The 20,370-nt window shown below is 40.7% G+C and overlaps 1 protein-coding gene across 2 annotated transcripts in view; it reads right to left on the bottom strand.

Moving 5' to 3' along the window:
- vta1 (vesicle (multivesicular body) trafficking 1) overlaps positions 1–20,370 on the bottom strand; it is a 47,248-nt gene that overhangs the window by 19,094 nt on the left and 7,784 nt on the right. For both annotated transcript variants that reach the window (XM_055884920.1, XM_055884921.1), the window contains exons 2-3: positions 10,495–10,589; positions 3,859–3,986 (exon numbers count right to left, since the gene is read on the bottom strand). In XM_055884920.1, coding sequence (XP_055740895.1) covers positions 3,859–3,986; positions 10,495–10,589 — 223 coding nt within the window. The remainder of the gene's footprint in view (positions 1–3,858; positions 3,987–10,494; positions 10,590–20,370) is intronic.

Here is a 20,370-nt window from a genome sequence, read left to right as displayed (position 1 = left end):
TTCTTCCTCTGTCAACCATGGTTACCTACAAGGAAACACGTGCCGTCATCATTGCTTTGCACAAAAAGGGCTTCACAGGCAAGGATATTGCTGCCGGTAAGATTGCACCTAAATCAACCATTTATAGGATCATCAAGAACTTCAAGGAGAGCGGTTCAATTGTTGTGAAGAAGGCTTCTAAAGTTTATTCACCTGCGGGATCAGGGCACCCCCAGTACAGAGCTTGCTCAGGAATGGCAGCAGGCAGGTGTGAGTGCATCTGCACGCACAGTGAGGCGAAGACTTTTGGAGGATGGCCTGATGTCAAGAACGGCAGCAAAGAAGCCATTTCTCTCCAGGAAAACATCAGGGACAGACTGATATTCTGCAAAAGATACAGGGATTGGACTGCTGAGGACTGGGATAAAGTCATTTTCTTTGATGAATCCCCTTTCCGATTGTTTGTGGCATCCGGAAAAAAAGCTTGTCCGGAGAAGACAAGGTGAGCACTACCATCAGTCCTGTGTCATGCCAACAGTAAAGCATCCTGAGACCATTCATGTGTGGGGTTGCTTCTCAGCCAAGGGAGTGGGCTCACTCACAATTTTGCCCAAGAACACAGCCATGAATAAAGAATGGTACCAACACATTCTCCGAGAGCAACTTCTCCCAACCATCCAGGAACAGTTTGGTGACAAACAATGCCTTCTCCAGCATGATGGAGCACCTTGCCATAAGGCAAAAGTGATAACTAAGTGGCTCGGGGAACAAAACATCGATATTTTGGGTCCATGGCCAGGAAACTCCCCAGACCTTAATCCCATTGAGAACTTGTGGTCACTCCTCAAGAGCCGGATGGACAAACAAAACCCCACAAATTCTGACAAACTCCAAGCATGGATTATGCAAGAATGGGCTGCCATCAGTCAGGATGTGGCCCAGAAGTTAATTGACAGCATGCCAGGGCGGATTGCAGAGGTCTTGAAAAAGAAGGGTCAACACTGGAAATATTGGCTCTTTGCATCAACTTCATGTAATTGTCAATAAAAGCCTTTGACACTTATGAAATGCTTGTAATTATACTTCAGTATTCCATAGTAACATCTGACAAAAATATCTAAAGACACTGAAGCAGCAAACTTTGTGGAAATTTATAATTGTGTCATTCTCAAAACTTTTTGCCGCGACTGTACAGTAGGGGGGAGGTTCTAAGGGTTATGCTAGATGGTAATGGACTGCGAGATCAGCCAATTAAAACCAGCAGTTGTTTCATCCACTCCTGCCATAGGCTTTCATTCAAGTTCCATTCTGAGGCATTGTGAAACCAGACGGTTTGACAGAGAAAGAGCCAGCTGGTGGGCGAGATTAACACTGGTACTGACAAGATTATAAACCTTTGAAAATCAAAGCCCATAACTGGACAGAAACATAATAGGATAACAGTCAAATGCTTGTTAAATTATTTCCCTTTTATACTCAATGGATTCCCTAAAATATTTGACCATGCTGTTATTCCTGCAATTACCACCATTTAAAGACTAAGTTATGTACACACTCAATGGCAATCAACAGAAGAAAAAAATATTTTTAAAATTATGCATTTAGGGAAGCTACTTTTGTTTCAGTTAACTTGTTGAGAACAGGATATGAATCATCAGAACCGTCGATTTTTCTTGCAACTCAAGTGATGAGTGAGTTTAATGAGGCTTTAATAAAAACATTGCTTGTTGCTTAGAAAAAAATGAGCGGATTAGTGAAAACTTGTCAGCGTAAAATATGGGCGCAACGTCTTTAAAATATAAATTGCTACCTTGCACAGGATGAATGGGGGAGATAGACATATGCAAAACGGATTGTCTTTAATTAGACCTGCTAAACTAACATTTTAAACTTCTCTCCAGTGTTCAGGACTGTGGCTGGCACTGTATCTGGGGCCTGGAGTCACCACATAGGAGACAATATCCTGTACGCCAGGGTTCTCCAACCTTTTCTAGCATGAGAGCTACTTATAAATTGGCACATTATTTTCTTCCCCTCTCCACTGCAACTCTTGCCCAGGTTTTTTTCCTGTCAATATACCTGATAAGATCTGTGTTTTTGTCCCCCACATTTCTGTTTTATATTTTCCCAAATTATGTTCTCAGTTACATTTTTGCTGGTTTTAGATTTTATATTATTTAAAAAAATAATAATAATAATTTTTAAAATCGCTCTTAAAATGTAAATTGTTCATAGATAAAAAAAACTAAATAGGATGTTATAAGTCCAAGTCAACGCTTGAATTACATCTGAAAACAATTCTTGTTTTAGGTCTGGAAGAAAACTAATACATTTAGATTTTTTTGTGCAATTCCCCTTTAATTGCTCATCTGGCTCTTTATTGTGCATCTAGCGAGAGAAGAATGTGTGTCTAATGTACCGGTCTAGTGATGGCTCTGTACTGCTGCTCATTTCATGGCAAAGTTTGTAAATAACAAATAATACATACAAATTATATACTTCTGCCAGGTAACATTTGCAGTTAACATTTAATTGAGAAGGTATTGAGGAAAGTATTTCTGTCAACACACAAGACGGTTATCACATCAACTGGCTACACATGGAGTGAGACACATGGAGTGAGACACATGGAGTGAGACACATGGAGTGAGACAAATGCGTGCACCACACAGACAGGCAATATTGCTGGAAATTAATTGGCACGTTTTGTGTTAGGTTTGGCTTTTTAAGCCAGTAGTGGCTAACTAGGGGTGGAATAATGTCAATGTTGTGTTGATTAGAATGGTAGCTTGCGAATACTTCTGAGATTCGTTTACGACAGTTTGCAGTGAAACACATTGTCACGGTTTTCTTCCTGGGATGAAGGAGAGGACCAAAATGCAGCGCGGCTAGTGTTCAACATGTTTAATTAGACGAATAAACGGTAACACTAATACAAGTAACAAAATAACAAATGTGAAAACCGAGACAGCCCTATCTGGTGCAGACAAAACACAGAGACAGGAAACAATCACCCACAAAATCCCAACACAAAACAAGCCTCCTATATATGATTCTCAATCAGGGACAACGATTGACAGCTGCCTCTGATTGAGAACCATATTAGGCTGGACACAGAAACAGACAAACTAGACACACAACATATAATTCCCACCCAGCTCACGTCCTGACCAACACTAAACAAGCAAAACACATAAGAACTCTGGTCAGGACGTTACACACATGACCATTGCATGTACTTTCAGAATTGTTTGAAGCGCTATGTGGGCTGCGCGTTACTGGTAGCTCACGATTGACCTGTTGGAAACTCCTGCTGTATGCATTAGTGTTGAGTGTGGTTCCTGAAGTAATGGGAGTGCTGCTGTGTAAAACAGGGCTGTTATCTCTCACAGGCAGTGGAGCTACTCCAGTGCAGACCCGGACTGCATAAATGGAGACCCTGGCTGGCCTGGCACCCACAGTTCATGGACGACTCTGCTTTACTGTCCAGCCCTGCTGCTGTTGTCAGTGCCCACAACACACTCATAATGCCAGCCAGACCTGTCACGCTACACCTGAATGGCCAATAGGAATCATCTGGCCCCTGTGGCAATATATTCACACAGACATGGCATTGTTGCTAATTTTAGACTCTGGACTGGACTCCATGTGCAAAAGCAACAGTGTGATTATTTTGTGTCGTGGTTCAGTGAAAGGAAATGGTAATCATGAGGGCTTACGTATTGGAACCAGAAGAAGATGAAGAAAAAAACGATATTGGAACCAGTCCATTACCATGCTGAAATTCAAGAGGCAGGGAGCGGCCTGCAGCTACAGTACAGCAGGCTGTCTCTACACAAGCTACGCAGGTAGTAATGGTGAGTGAAGACATAGCCTTACTTGTGGAATCTTCCTGACCGATCCTCGTTGTCAGCATAGAGGAACATTTTTAAGGCATAGTTTTCGATGTGTGCATTGCCGACCACTTCCTGGGTGATTGAGTCACTGTCAGTCAGCTCCTTCTTCATCTGAAAAACACAACAGCATCAAATCGCACAATTATGTCCTGCAGGCAGGCACATCCAAACTGAAAAACCACAGGCTCTAAGCGGCAAACATTCTTCAAAAGGTCAATCAATACAGAGTAGTTTGGAAATGCACATTCACTACTTTTTCAGGTCTTAGAAAGTTTTTCAGAAAGTATTCACAACCCTGGACTTTAACCACATTTTGTTGTGTTACAATCTGAATTTAAACTAGATTAAATTGAGATTATTTGTCACTGGCCTACAGACAATACCCCATAAATGTCAAAGTGGAATATTTTGTAAATTAATTAAACATTTAAAGTATTCAACCCCTTTGTTATGGCAAGTCTATATAAGTTCAGGAGTAAAAATGTACTTAAGTCACATAATAAGTTGCATGTTTAACATGATTTTTGAATGACAACCTCATCTCCGTACCCCACATATACAATTATTTGTAAGGACCCTCAGTCGAGCAGTGAATTTCAAACACAGATTCAACCACTAAGACTCTTTGAGCATGGTGATGTTATTAATTACACTTTGGATGATGCATCAATTCACCTAGTCACTACAAAGATACAGGCGTCCTTCCCAACTCAGGTGCCAGAGAGGAAGGAAAACGCTCAGGGATTTCACCATGAGGCCAATTGTAAAACAGTTACAGAGTTTAATGGCTGTGATAGGAGAAAATGGAGGATGGATCAACAACATTGTAGTTACTCCACAATACTAACCTAATTGATAGGTTGAAAAGAAGGAAGCCTGTAAAGAATATAAATATTCCAAAACATGCATTCTGTTTGCAACAAAGCACTAAAGTAATACTGCAAAAAATGTGTCAAAGCAATTCACTTTTTGTTCTGAATACAAAGTGTTATGTTTGGGGCAAATCCAATACAACACGTTACTGAGTACCACTCTCTGTATTTTCAAGCATAGTGGTGGCTGCATCATGTTATGGGTATGTTTGTCATCGTTAAGGACTGGGTAGTGTTACAGGATAAAAAATAAACGGAATGGAGCTAAGCACAGGCAAAATCCTAGAGGAAAACCTGGTTCAGTCTGCTTTCCACCAGACACTGGGAGATGAATTCACCTTTCAGCAGAACAATAACCTAAAACACAAGGCCAAATCTACACTGGTGTCGCTTACCAAGACAACATTTAATGTTTTTACTTAACTCTACTTGAAAATGTATGGGAAGACCTGAATATGGTTGTCTAGCAATGATCAACATCCAATTTATTATAGCTTGAATGATTTTGAAAATATATATATATATTTTAAAGGGCCAATGTTGCACAATCCAGGTGTGGAAAGTTCTTAGAGACTTACCCAGAAAGACTCACAGATGTAATCACTGCCAAAGGTGCTTTTACAACGTATTGAATCAGAGGTGTGAATACTTATGTAAATTAGATATTTCATTCTCAAATTCACAAACATTTCTAAAAACATGTTTTCACTTTGTCATTATGGGGTGTGTAGATGGTTGAGAAAGAAACAATCCATTTTGAGTTTAGGCTGTAACAACAAAATGTGGAATAAATCAAGGGGTATGAATACTTTCTGGAGGCACTGTAAATCTTTCAACTGACACAAAGTGCTCCTCCTAGATTCCTGGATGCTGAACAGCACACACAGACGCAGTGCATACATAAAGGGAGCCTGTGTACTGTTCTGTGCATGGACCGTGTGACAAATCTGCGATGGCTGTGTTTTTTCTGAGAAGTGAGGCTTTCCATGTGTGACTCATTGATTCCTGGGATGCAGCAGAGAGCACACACTTTAATTCCACTCCAGAACACTCTTATAATTAATAGAGTATAGCATGGTGGGGTGGGAGGGTCTCTGGAGACGTACCAACAGATAATAACATGGACAATAACCAAGGGATGGTTTTACCGCACTCATTTCAACAACGCTGGACAATAAACCTTGTACAGAAGACCACTAGTAAACCACTGACCAAAAGGACATTGGATTTCACCGGAAACATCAAAGCCAGTGGCCAAGAACTGGCACTTAACTTTATTACACCTCTCTTACATGGCAATGAGTCATCTATGACAATACCAGTGACTTTAAAACTGAAGTCATTCTTCTCTACCCGAATTGTGATTGTGTTGATTTTGTCTTCATTCTTATATGTTCAACCCTTTTGTCCCTGACAAATTAAATGATTGCTGTGTCTTAATGCTATTGTGTCTTAATGGTTTGTAGTGGCCAGTGCCCAAAAATGCATCTGCAAAGCTCACTTACTGCAGCTGAGGCAGCCGCTCTCTGAGATGTTACAGTCTGCTAGAGAGCGTCAGGTTTCCTTGTAAAATCAGTAAAGCAAATAATACTGGTTACATTTCAACAGGTGGACTCTGCTCTTCTGAATGGACGTACTGTTCACGTTTTAATGAAATCTCAACCTATCCTTAAGGCAATACACAGCACAGTACATCACTTGTGCTAAAGTGTAGCGGAGGACTTTAAAACAAACTTGGAAGGAAGCATGCCGACTTTATAGAAAGAAGAGTCAAGGATCAAACTCCTAATTGAATCAAAAGATTCAGTTTGGATCACACCACTCCTCTGGGTTCTCTAGAAATCCATGAGGTACTAGAACAGCTTTGAAAAAACCCATTTCCAATAGTTCAGGACGATATTTCCATGAAGGGCCGCTTCTTCTTTGATGGTTTGAGTGACATGTCTTTCTTGCAGCCCTTTTCAAGTGTCTTAAAGCAACCCTAACAGAACAGAACTAGACCTATTGACACTCCTGTAGAGGGACTGTAGGAGGACAAAAACAAAACAGCCAGTGCATTGAAGTGACTGGGCATGCAATGTTGAAGACGCCCAATGCTGCGATCAGGAAAACAACGACAGCCGTTTCCATGAAACCGATGCCCATTAGTGTATAGCCTAACTACTGGCAATATCTTCCACCAGACCTTTCTTGCCTAATCCACTGCTCTACGAAAGCTAATTAAACGATGCAGAGAACGAGCCAAGATTGCTTCTACCCCGGCCCAAACAGCAATCAGCAGCCTGAGCGATGGCACTATGCCAGCCATACTGGTCAATATGCTGAGGGCTGGGCTGCGGGCAAGATTAAGCTTTTCAATGCCAGAACAAAATACCGATTGTCATCTTAATTATCCATTCTCTGCACAAAATAACAATAATTGGTTGTTTGTTTACCTAGAAATGTGTGGCTTTAGTGGAAATTAAACTGTCATTTGGTGAAATGAGAAAGTTCCACATGGTGTGGTGTAAGATTTCTGTTTCTTCAGTTTCATACCCTGCATTCACTTCTGGAATGGATTGAAAGTCTTCCTTACTCATTTTCCCATGATTAGGGAGGAAAAATAAAACAATGGTTCCACATTCACTTCCAGAAATATCATACAAGACGCAAGACAAGTTTTACAATCTGTACCGAGTCCATATTGACCTAATTTGCGATAGTGGGTTAAAAGTTAAACGTGTATTTCATAGCTTTCTTCACCACCTTTTTAAATGCCCTTTAGACCGGATGTATCCACTGGGGCTGGCTAAGACATCCCGTTGCTGTGACATTTAATGAATCTTACTACAGCAACAGTAAAACCTGGCTCGGGGGACAAGAAAATCCCAGGGCTTTCTTTAATTGGTTCCAAAATGTCTGTAAAAATCCCTGGGCACAGGAGCAAACAGCATCCCGACGTTGCTTCCTGCACTCCATCTTAGAGGAACACCATAAACCCTGTCCTTTGAACTCTGATGTGAATACAGTGCTCTCAAAACGTTGGGGTCACCACATTTCTCAAAGGAAACCATTTAAAAAGATAGATGTTCAGAAATGGCAATTTTTTCATAATGACGTAAATAGATGATATAACAGTTAATTTTTACATGAGAACGTATTGGTTGTTATTGGAGCTTCCTTTCCATGACATCTAACAAATGTTCCTCAATCAAGGATGCACATCAAAGAGTGAATGTTTGACAGAGAATGGATAAAGAGAACATTACATCGTCATATGCCAAATCTTAGTTTTCATGCAACTCGACCACCTATGGCGCATTAAAACCTTTTTAGAAAATCTCTAGGAAAATATATGGTGGTCTGGTCTTACATTAAAATGCAGAGCTTGAAACTTCAAGTCGATATTACGCATTTTTCAATCCATTTCACAATTCCACTCAAAGGATTTCTGAAGTACATTTCTGAAGGAATTCATTATTCAAAACATACAGTGCATTCAGAAAGTATTCAGACCCCTTGATATTTTCCACATTTTGTTACATTACAGCCTTATTCTCAAATTTATTGAATGTTTCCCCCTCCCCCCCTCAATCTACACACAATACCACATAATGACAAAGCAAAATCAGGCTTTAAGAATTTTTTGCAAATGTGATATTTCCTTCTTTTTTTTTTTTTTATACGTAAGTATGCAGACCCTTTACTCAGTACTTTGTTGAAGCACCTCTGGCAGCGATTACAGCCTCGAATCATCTTGGGTAGGATGCTACATGCTTGGCACACCTGTATTTGGGGAGTTTCTCCCATTCTTCTCTGCAGATCCTCTCAAGCTCTGTCAGGTTGGATGTGGAGCATGGCGGTACAGCTATTTTCAGGTCTCTCCAAAGATGTTCGATCGGGTTTAAGTCCGGGCCCTGGCTGGGCCACTCAAGGACATTGAGACTTGTCCCGAAGCCTCTCCTATTTTGTCTTGGCTGTGTGCTTAGGGTCGTTGTCCTGCTGGAAGGTGAACCGTCAACCCAGTTTGAGGTCCTGAGTGCTCTGGAGCAGGTTTTCATCAAGGATCACTCTGTACATTGCTCCGTTCATCTTTCTCTCGATCCTGACTAGTCTCCCAGTCCCTGCCACTGAAAAACATCCCCACAGCATGATACTGCCACCACTATGCTTCACCGTAGTGATGGTGCCAGGTTCCTTCCAGGCGTGACATTCAGGCCAAAAACTAAATATCGGTTTAATCAGGCCAGAGAACCTTGTTTCCAGAGTATTTAGGTGCCCTTGGCAAACTCCAAGCGGGCTGTCACGTGCCTTTTTCTGAGGAGTGGCTTCCGTCTGGCCACTCTACCATAAAGGCTTGATTGGTGGAGTGCTGCAGAGATGGTTGTCCTTCTGGAAGGTTCTCCCATCTTCATAGAGGAACTCTCGAGCTCTGTCAGAGTGACCATCGAGTTCTTGGTCATCTCCCTGACCAAGGCCCTTCTCCCGATTGCTCAGTTTTGCCGGGCAGCCAGCTCTAGGAAGTCTTGGTGGTTTGTTCTGGGGACCTTCAATGCTGCAAAAATGTTTTGGTACCCTTCTCCATACATGTGCCTCGACACAATACTGTCTCGGAGCTCTACGGACAATTCCTTCGATCTCATGGCTTGATTTTTGTTCTGACATGCACTGTCAACTGTGAGACCTTATATAGACAGGTGTGTGCCTTTCCAAATCATCTCCAATCATTATAATTTACCACAGGTGGACACCAATCAAGTTGTAGAAACATCTCAAGGATGATCAATTGAAACAGGATGCATCTGAGCTCAATTTTGAGTCTCAAAACAAAGGGTCTGAATACTTATGTAAATAAGGTATTTGTTGTTCTTTAATATATACACATTTGCAAAAAATTCTAAAAACCTGTTTTAGCCCTGGCATTATGGGGTATTGTGTTTAGATTGATGAGGGGAAAAAATATTTAATCTATTATAAATTCCATAAGCTTTGACTAAATGCGTGGGCCGACTTTCTCAAAAATTCCAAATTTTCCTTGGATAACTTTAAAACGTGTACCTAATCAAATTGTGAGCTACATTATTTATCTTAGAGAGATGTGAATACCTGATGGAAAAGCTAAATCATAACTGCTGGACATTTGTCATCTGAAATAAAACATTTGGCATTCGCCTTTTGAGAACATTGCGAATGTGAATCAAGGAATTCATCCTCAAATTGGATTATACAGCAATGACTGTACATTACAGATGTTTAGTTGAATCAAAGAGTATCTCACTCCTATAATTGAAAATGATGAGGTGCAGACATTTCAATCATGTCTGCAGAACTCAACCATGGGAGGCTGCCACTCTGCCGTTAATGGCCTTTTTGTGAGGCAGTGCCATAATCCACTTCTGAAGGGAAATTGAATCTGTTAGAAGGCCTGTCCCTGACTAGCTTTGAAAAAAAGTTAAATGCCAATACTCCTAAAGAGCTCTTAGCAGCCAGGATGGGTTTGAAGATATTCATTACTAGAGTCCCCTCACAGACATAAGTTGTGTGATAAGTTTTACTTAGTGGATATTTGTAGAGTTGTGGAACTAGATAGCATTCTCCATCTAGCCTACCTCACATTCTAGTGTTTAGTGCATTATGATATCTGACCGAAAATCTATTAAAATCAACAAATAATCATGTGAATACAATGGGACAATAGTAGATAGACTTGTTATATTGTGAGCAAACCTGTTTAAACATTGCAAAGTGTAAGCTAGCTGATATCTTACCGTTTCTAACTGGCCCATCAGTTTCACAAGAAATTTCCGACATTCTGGGGTTTTGCTGTCCAGTTTCATTCCCGTCTGCATGGCATAAAGCCGACCTGACAGAGAAGGAAACAGGTATCACTATTTAATCTCAGCACAATGCTTCATGTTTCACTGAAAATGTCTCTACAATATCAAAATGTCAACACCCTCTGGTTCCCAGATCTGATCACCTGTCAAGTATTTCATTTGAGATTTTTGATTATCGTAGATGTTTTAAGTTTAAAACACCAAGTTGATATGGTAAGAGCAAAGGTGAACTGGGTACATTGTTCTTTATGTTATGTTTTGGAAATCAAAAATGTATTTTTGCGTTCACGATGAGGTCTTTCAAATTAAAGTACCCTAATAATTTGTCAAGCATGCAGTCTGAGAACCTCTAGAAATAGGCCTTACTAGTTTCTTAAAACTTGAGCCTTACTTGATTGTTTTCACATTCCTCTGTTAGTTATGACACTCACTTTGGGTGAAATTATTCATCCTCTCAACAGTGCAAGTCTGTGAAAGAGGCTGTGTAAATATTAGCATTATTGCGGTTGTCTCCTTAGCATTGTACCACTGAGCACATAACAGCCTGGATATACAGTCTTGGCTTTCATGTTTTTAAAAACACACTGTCCGTCCACCCTCTCCTCCATGTTGCCAGATCCTTGCATGCTTCAATTGTATGCATCCAGACTCTGGACCATTAGCACCCTTCTCAGTTTTCAGAGATTTAAAACATGCGCACAGCCAGACATCTGGTGAAGGATAGTCCCATGAGCCTTAACGTCTTCGCTGTGTGCAACTTTTAGATGCACACTGAATGTTTGAGACATCACTGCCAAGTCCAACAACTCTGGGCTTACAGCTGTTTTGAGTGCTGCAGTTTCCAACCAACAAAGAACTATCTAAGTTCAGGTCCTCTTTTTTTGACTTGGTGGGAGACGTGTGACGTATGGGGGGGCTCGAGTGATTGAAGGGCAGCTCTCGGGGAACTGTGGGGGGGATCTTGGAGGGTTGGTGGCCTGGCGGTTGGGAGCTTGGGCCGGTGGCCGATAGGTCGCTGGTTCGGGTCCCCGTTTTTGACCTTGTGAGAGATCTGTCCATGTGCCCTTGGGCAGGGCGTTGACCCTGCTGGCTCCTGTGTGTCGCCCCGGATGGGAGTCTGTTAGATGACTGAATGTAATGTAAATGTTGAGTGGCTTCACTGCAAGTAGATTGTATGTTTTAATATTCCATAAAAAATAATAAAGCAAATAACATACTGGAGGATAAAAAGTTGACAACATGACTGTCAAAAAGATGGAAGACACCTGGGTCGTTTAATGCTAAATATTTAATGGATTGACAGATTAAAGAGACTAGGGACACAAATCAGATGAAGGCGTGTTAGAAAAACGTAAAAGCCAAAAAGGATGTGGCATAGGAGAGTGCGGGGGTTATTTCAGACCGGAGGGAGACCTCCATCCAAGGGAATTGATCCTCTTCCCCAGAAGATATGCAAGATGATTCCCCAGCATTTTGCCCCTCTCCTTAACCCCTATGATGATGACGGACAACTCGACCCACCAATATTTAGTAAGCATAAATAACTGGTAAGAATCAACGACTATAATGCACATTTTAACTAACGTCAATGCTACTTCACTACAATAGCATTATCAGTCCCGTTAGAGCATGTTGCCTAACATCATCATTCGTACCAAGGCTGGGCCTATCATAAACCCCAATAAAATGGCAATTAAATCTACTGCAGATTGAGGTCCTGAATTTACAAAAATAACTACTGCAAATTCAGGAACAACCGAATTGACAGTTCTATTCACACGTGATACATGAATGAAGATGTGGGAAGTGACACCTATGACTATGTTGGATCTTAAATTTTATCAACCAGTTGCAGAAATTGGTAAAATTAAGATCCTACATATGTAGGCTGTAGAACAATAATACAAAACAATACTTGGAAGAAGCCAGTGAGAAAACGAGTATAACCAGGAAAAGGTAGAAGAAAAAGCAGAATACCACTGTTTTGAATGGTAGTCTAGAGCCTGAGGTGTGAGGCTCGGAGTCCCTGAAGGACTTCAGTCAGAGCCTTAATAATGTGCTGTCTCCAACCGGGACAGAACAACAAATCGCTCCAGCTGTAGTTCAAAGTCATTAGCTAGACAAAAGGCAGGCATGTGGACTCTGCTTACCCAGAACCCATGTAGGTGTCCTCCTCTTTAATGAAGATAACACCTTTCACCACCACACACTGGCAATTTAAATGCACACAGGTTGATGGATGCTGCTGTCCCTAAGGAAATTAAAAAAGGTGAGCCACTAGAACAGCTTGTAGCCTATAGCCTGTCTAGCCAAGGAACATGGAACAAGGGTCTGCCATTCCTCAAAGAGTGACCATGCAATTTGCTAAGCAGATCATAGAATAGGCTACACCAAACCATGAGCAAGCACAATATTTCAGCTAATGTTTGTTACAAAAATGACAATGTAAAGTACTGTATTTTATTGAGCTCTGATGAACTTGTCATTCTGACCTATAAGTTTTGACAACTACTTGGCCAACTGTCTTGCCTCAAAGGCAACAGGCTTCTATAGACCTGCCTGTGAGCTGAAGAGGACAGAAAGTAGGCAAGCCAACATCAGCTTCCATTTCAGCAGCGCATCAATAGGTATTTTAGTCAAATCAAATATTCAGTTAGACTAAATCAGCAAAAGTCACATTTCCAGTCATTACATTGTAAAACACGGTGATTCCCAGCAGAAAAGAAAAAAGCTAATATGCCCAGCTGGGAGTGCTCTAAGTATGGCAAAAATACAGTGGGTTCATTTAAATAAAGGCACCTGTCTTTAATACAAGGCTGCTCTCAGTATGAAGCCTATGAGTGGGAAAAATGTAATGTTTCAATGTAAATGTCAATGTTTACAGACCAAGGAATTGGGTAATCATTCTTGTCCAGATCAACAGTGATAGGTATGAGGCAGTGAGGCAGTAACCGATAGCTTACAGTGCATTTGGAAAGTATTCAGACCTTCACATTTTGTTACGTTACAGCCTTGTTCTAAAATTGATTAAATAAAACATTTTCCTCATCAATCTACCCACAATACCCAAAAAGGACAAAGTGAAAACAGTTTTTTATAAAAAATAAAAAACAGAAATAGCTTATTTACATAAGTATTCTGACCCATTTTTTTTATAAGACTCGAAATTGAGCTCAGGTGCACTGTGTTTCCATTGATCATCCTTGACATGTTTATACAACTTGGAGTCCACCTGTCGTAAATTAAATTGATTGAACATGATTTGGAAAGGCACACACTCGTCTATATAAGGTCCCACAGTTGACAGTGCATGTCACAGCAAAACCCCAGCCATGAGGTCGAAGCAATTGTCCGTAGAGCACCGAGACAGGATTGTGCCGAGGCACAGATTAGGGGAAGGGTACCAAAAAATGTCTGCAGCATTGAAGGTCCCCAAGAACACAGTGGCCATCATTCTTAAATGGAAGAAGTTTGGAATCACCAAGACTCTTCCTAGAGCTGGCCGCCTGGCCAAACTGAGCAATCAAGGGAGAAGGGCCTTGGTCAGGGAGGTGACCAAAAACCCGATGGTCACTCTGACAGAGCTCCAGAGTTCTTTTCTGTGGAGATGGGAGAACCTCCCAGAATGACAACCATCTCTGCAGCACTCCACCAATCATGGTAGAGTGGCCAGACGGAAGCCACTCCTCAGTAAAAGGCACATGACAGCCCGCTAGGAGTTTGCCAAAAGGCACCTAAAGGACTCTCAGACCATGAGAAACAAGATTATCTGGTCTGATGAAACGACCACTTTGGCCTGAATGCCAAGCATCACATCTGGAGGAAACCTGGCCCTATCCCTAGGATGAAGCATACTGATGGGACGTTTTTCAGCGGTAGGGACTGCAAGACTAGTCAGGATTGAGGGACAGATAAACGGAGCAAAGTACAGAGATACTTGATGATAACTTGCTCCAGAGCGCTCAGGACCTCAGACTGGGGCGAAGGTTCATCTTCCAACAGGACAACGACCCTAAGCACACAGCCAAGACAACGCAAGAGTGGCTTGGGGACAAGTCTCTGAATGTCCTTGAGTGGCCCAGCCAGAGCCCGGACATGAACCCGATCGAACATCCCTGGAAAGACCTGAAAATAGCTTTGCAGAGACGCTCCACATCCAACCTGACAGAGCGAGAGGATCTGCAGAGAAGAATGGGAGAAACTCCCCAAATACAGGTGTGCCAAGCTTGTAGTGTCATACCCAGGAAAACTCGAGGCTGTAAGGTGCTTCAACAAAATACTGAGTAAAAGGTCTGAATACTTTTATTTAACTAGGCAAATGTGATATTTCAGTTTTTAAAAATGTATGCATTTGCAAACACCTATTTCTGCTTTGTCATTATGGGGTATTATGTGTAGATTGATGAGGGAAAAAAATATTTAATCAATTTTAGAATAAGGCTGTAACGTAACAAAATGTGGAAAAGGTGAAGAGGTCTGAATACTTTCCCAATGCACTGCAAGTCTGTTTCAATTATAAATTAGGCCATCTAGGCAAAATTCCGCATTCAAGGCAACTATATAATAATACGGCCTAAAAGAGTGAGAAAATACATATAGTTCTTTGTTTCTCAAGTTTCTGACAGCAGTACCCCACCTGGAATGCCATCATAGTGTATGGCCGGCTGAATGCTGCGGCATTGAAAATGAACAAGGAAAAGCCTGAGGCTGGAACCAAAATGCCAGACTGGGCCTGTTAAATGGTTATCTCCATCTCTCCAACGATAACACTGACTCAATTCAAATGACAATTGAACATAAAACCCCGGAAGGACACGGGTTAAGGTCACCGACTTATGAGACAGAAGCAGAACATAATAATACAGTCACTACTTTAGGGTTACTGAAGGCATTCAATTTCATTCAATTGAGTTCAGTTTAGATATGAAATATTGTCTATGCTCACCATAATTACATGTATTGTTAATGGGCTTCACCCTCTATCATCTATCAAAACAAAGCATGTCAAAAAACAGGAGAATATTCATAATTGAGAACAATGTTCAAAAAGTTTAGGGGAAAAAATTTTTTTTGCTGTCTTTAACCACAGACAATGGCAAGCTGAGAATGAAAATGTCTCGCAAAACTATGCCAAAGTATGCCTGTCGATATTTCCTAAACAGTTAACCACAACCAAAGCCATGGGGATCAATTTGCTCATATGATGTTGGTCACAGCACATCACAGTGGGCACCCACAATCTCATCCTTTGTCAAGCCATTACGCTCATACAGCTTAACATCCAATTTTCCTCCCGTGAAACAATGCAACAGTGAGACCATTCACGATACAAGGCCATGAAAATAGAAACCATAATTCAACTGTACTTCAGGGGGAAAATATCATTTTGCCACGGGCAGAACTTTTTATGTGAGTATGTTGAGTAAGGGAACAACATGGATGGCCAGAGTGGTTACAGCATTCTCTCACAAGTTTTTGAAAATCATCTCTCGCCCAGACTGAGATGTAGGAGAATGACAAAGTACAGTGTCCAATGATATGTTGACTTAAAAAGTGACACAAAACTAGACAAGTCAGCAGCAGTCATTCGTCCTCTAGCCTACTTTGATTATATATAAATATTGAAAGCTGCTTAAAGGATAACTCTTTTCATTAGTCCATTGTTGACATAAGCAAAACATTTTGTGACTGTCAGCAATCAAGTTGTCAAGATAGTTAAATTGTCAAAATACAGAAATCATCCCTGTATGACGCACTATGTAGCCAATTTTCCCGGGATCAGTGTCCTCTACTGTAGACAGTTCTCTTCGAAGAGAATGTTCAAGAATACTTCCCAGTCTTACAAGCAGTCATTTAATATTTTTCCCCTACAACGGTTCTTTCACAGAAACAGGAGGGTGGTAGTTGAAACACCACTACGCCTTCCTACACTAAGACATCCATGTCAATATATCTTGAAGCAACAAAACCGCCTATAACATTCGATCAATAACCTTTCGGGTTTCAAAAATATTAGAATGTAACTAGCATCCTTGTTAAATGGTTATAAATGGGAAGAATACATGCTTGTCCTGGCATGCATCCCCTACGCAAGCTTGACGTTAGACATAAAATGTAAAACTGTGTGAGCCGAGACCTCAGTTTGGACGTGACCAAGTATTTTCACTGACATCTGCAGTGAGAACAGAATTGTGTATTCTGGAATGCTAGCCTGCGTACTCGCTCTCCTCACTACAAGGATGTTATTATGTAGCTGCATTTCAATCCGAAGGCTTGATGAACTCCAGGAAGCGGGAGGGAAAACAATGTTAAAGAGAGCCTTTTCCAGAAATGAATATTGTAGCACAGTGCCATGGTGCAGGGGTCTACACTAGTAGGAAAGATACAGGTGCCACAGTCAAGAAAAGGGGCACTTGGGTTAAATAATGGTGGTTAAAGGGGAATGGAAACACTAGGATTTAGAACACCAGCTAACTAACTGTAAGTGGCTAAATTGGCACGTTTTGAGGGGGGGGGGGGTTAATAGCACAGATACAATGATGGAAAGTACAATCTAATTGTCTGCATCACTTCCAATCCTCCATATTTTTATTTTTTTTGAAAGACATTTTTAAAATTATATATATATATATAGTTATTTTATATGTAGATATATTTCCTTTATTACCCTGCAACCCTACCATTCATCCCCCAATTGGAGCAAACTAGTGAATAACAACACTTAGGCTTCTACTTCCAGCTTATACATACATTTTATGGACACAGTCTATTTTACAATAGTTCTAATTTGTTTGTTTTTACTCGTCCTTCCTCTACCCTAAACTATCAATTTCTGATGTCCATCCGGTTTGATTTCCATTTGCCATATCTTTCAAACTGTGCTCTTTCAAAAAAGTTCTTAACCTATACATGTTTTACAGGCACAGTATTTTTTACATTAGTTATCTACTTGAAATTAGTTGTTATTACTCCCAACCTTCAGCTCCATTCAACCCCTCCCATCTATCTCTTAAAACCATCCATATTGGATTTCTATTTGCCATATATTTTTTAACTGCTGTGATGTTTCACAAAAGTTCTGAAGCTTTCTATTCTCATTGTTAATTTTTGCTGAAAGTATTATTATATTATTGATCGATTGACTATTACTTTTCAGATCGCCCATTTGTGCTATCTGCAGGGTTAGCTCCAGGTAAATGTTGCAATTCTTCAGCCATTCCTGGACCTGTGACCAAAAACAAGCTACATTTGGACAGTACCAAAACAAATGATCTAATGATTCTGACTCTTCGCAGCAAAATCTGCAGAGCTGGGAAAGTTGTATCCCCCATATAAATAAAATGTTATTGGTTGCAAGAATTTTGTATAATAATTTTGAATCCGGCGTCGTTTTGCGTATCCCTTCATAAACCATGTGCCATGGAATCGGTACGTCAAAAATCTATTCCCATCTATATGGCACGGCTGTCAATTGTTTGGTCCTTAAATTGAACTGGTATACTTTTTTATTTATCATCATTTTCTTTAACCAATTATGGTCTTTAATGCAGGGCAGGCTTTTGCTTGACTCTGAAGTCAGCGATGTTGATGATGGTCGGTCGGTACCCCTATTTACCATAACCCTCGAAGTTGAAAAGGGAGGAGCAAGCAGAGCGCCTCAACGTAGGCCTATAACTCCTTAGGAATATTTCTGTCTGCAATAATGACCCTTGTGGGGAAAACGAATTTCGATTGGATGGGCCTATGCCATCCCAGGACCACCCCTGCACAGTCATGTGAAATCCATAGATTAGGGTCTAATGAATTTATTTCAATTGACTGATTTTCTTCCAAGAACTAGAACTCAGTAAAATCTTTGAAATTGTTGCATTTCTATTTTTGTTCAGTATAGATTCATAACAATGAAGGATTGCTCAACCATAAGATTTCCAAACAAAAGGCAGAATCAGTTTGAGAGAAGAAGTCAGTGATTATGGCTCTCAGCTCTACAGCCTCCCAAAGACAATGGTTGAGTCATTCAGAGACATGTTGGTGCTGACCTCCAGTGGCATGCTGAATTAATGGTCCACTCTGCCGCACATTGGCCGTGCAACAAAGAGCTCTGACGCTGAAAGACATTCAACCATCTTTGCTTTAGTCCAAACAAGCCTAAATAAAATCAGACAATATTGGAAGTCAAGAAAAAACGAAGTTACCACTACTACACTTTGTCTAAACCCCATCAACTGACAATCCCCCCTGCTATAACATTATTTTTTTGCAGATCAATATTCATAATAGTACACACAAAACAAACAGGACAGACATCATCCAAAGGACACCAATTACTTTACTAATTTCCTTTCAATTCTACCAACACACCCGCCATTCCAATTTGAATAAAGGACCCAGGCGGGCCGTGGAACGGCGCAGCGGTACCAAACTGGAAAAACATGTTTCCAAGCATATTTGGCTAATCCACCTCACAGCATGTTCTGCACATCCCATTCAACCAAAGGCAGCCATTGTCAGGCAACTGTATCTCTGTAATGAGCCATGTTAAAGCTTGTATTCGCAGACAGCAGCCCCTCTCAATGGGAGCCTATCAGGCTCCAGCTTCCAGGCAGGGACCAAGGCCACAGTATACTCGATCAGTGAGGGAACCATTCTCCAACAGTCCATTTTACACATGGTTCCCTATATGTAACCTGGTAGAAACGACAAACGTGCATTTGCTAGGGCCGATGCCGATACCGATTTTTGGGAGTCAAAGGAGGGTGAGGGCCGATATTCAAAATCATTACATTTGAATATTGTTGACATTTCTCAGACACAGCCATGTCTGCATTAATGTATCAATTTTAAAATCAAACAATACATTTGACCTCATTTTTACCAAACTACATAACAGTATTTTTTTATTTTTTTATTGTAAATTTCTTGATAAACTGGGTAAATTAAGAGGGCATAGGCCAACTCACAACACAGGTGAATGCATATTAAATAGGAGTGTGCATTGAGTTATTGAGCTTGTTTTGGAGTCTATGGTGCTGCAGATGACAATCTGTTTTCCTTCCATTTGGGGCTTATATTAGTCTACTGATCAACAACATTTGCATTGAAGCACCCCTCCAGCATGCCACGCCTGTATGGAAGGACATCATATAGGCACTGCTGTTGGTTTGAGAATATAAAACAACATCTATTCAATGCAAATGGGTACAACGTAACATCATGATGTGATCACAGATGCTTATGAAAGCAGTCCTTTTATGTCATTTTCCGTGATCAAGAATGTGATTTTTTTTTTCAGCTGCCCGGACGAAATTCAAAACAATTCAATTGTCTAGTTCAGCTATCTGTCAAGAAATGGGTGGGTTATAACTTGATCCTACTGCTACAATTGGATAGAGCGAGGCTGTAACTCCGCTCCCTTTCACATCTCTCTCAATCGCTCATATCACTTGCTGCTGTTTACTGCTACTATGAAAACTAGCTCAATGACATTTGCTACCAAGCCATAAAATGTGCATAACATCTAACAAGAAGAGCAAGACTAGCAACAAAGATGAATATGACTCAAATCTGCCCATAATTTGAGATATGAGAACGCACACACGTATTGCGTGCTGATCTACAGCTTCATTCGTCCATAAACATGCAGGAAGAGTCTTAGGTAGCTAAACCTTTTGCCAATCTTTATTTAAGCATTTTAAATACACTTCCTTCTTTCCCTATTACAACAATCTAATCAACTGTCAATTAGGGCTGTCGCTGACTAAAGAAAATCTTGGTCGACCGAAAGTTGTCTGTTCTTTTGACCAATCG

The sequence above is a fragment of the Salvelinus fontinalis genome, chromosome 27 (genome assembly GCF_029448725.1).
Source record: "Salvelinus fontinalis isolate EN_2023a chromosome 27, ASM2944872v1, whole genome shotgun sequence".
Taxonomy (NCBI): Eukaryota; Metazoa; Chordata; class Actinopteri; order Salmoniformes; family Salmonidae; genus Salvelinus; species Salvelinus fontinalis.
Note: the sequence above shows the minus strand (reverse complement) of the source record. Positions and strands in the feature narration are given on the sequence as shown.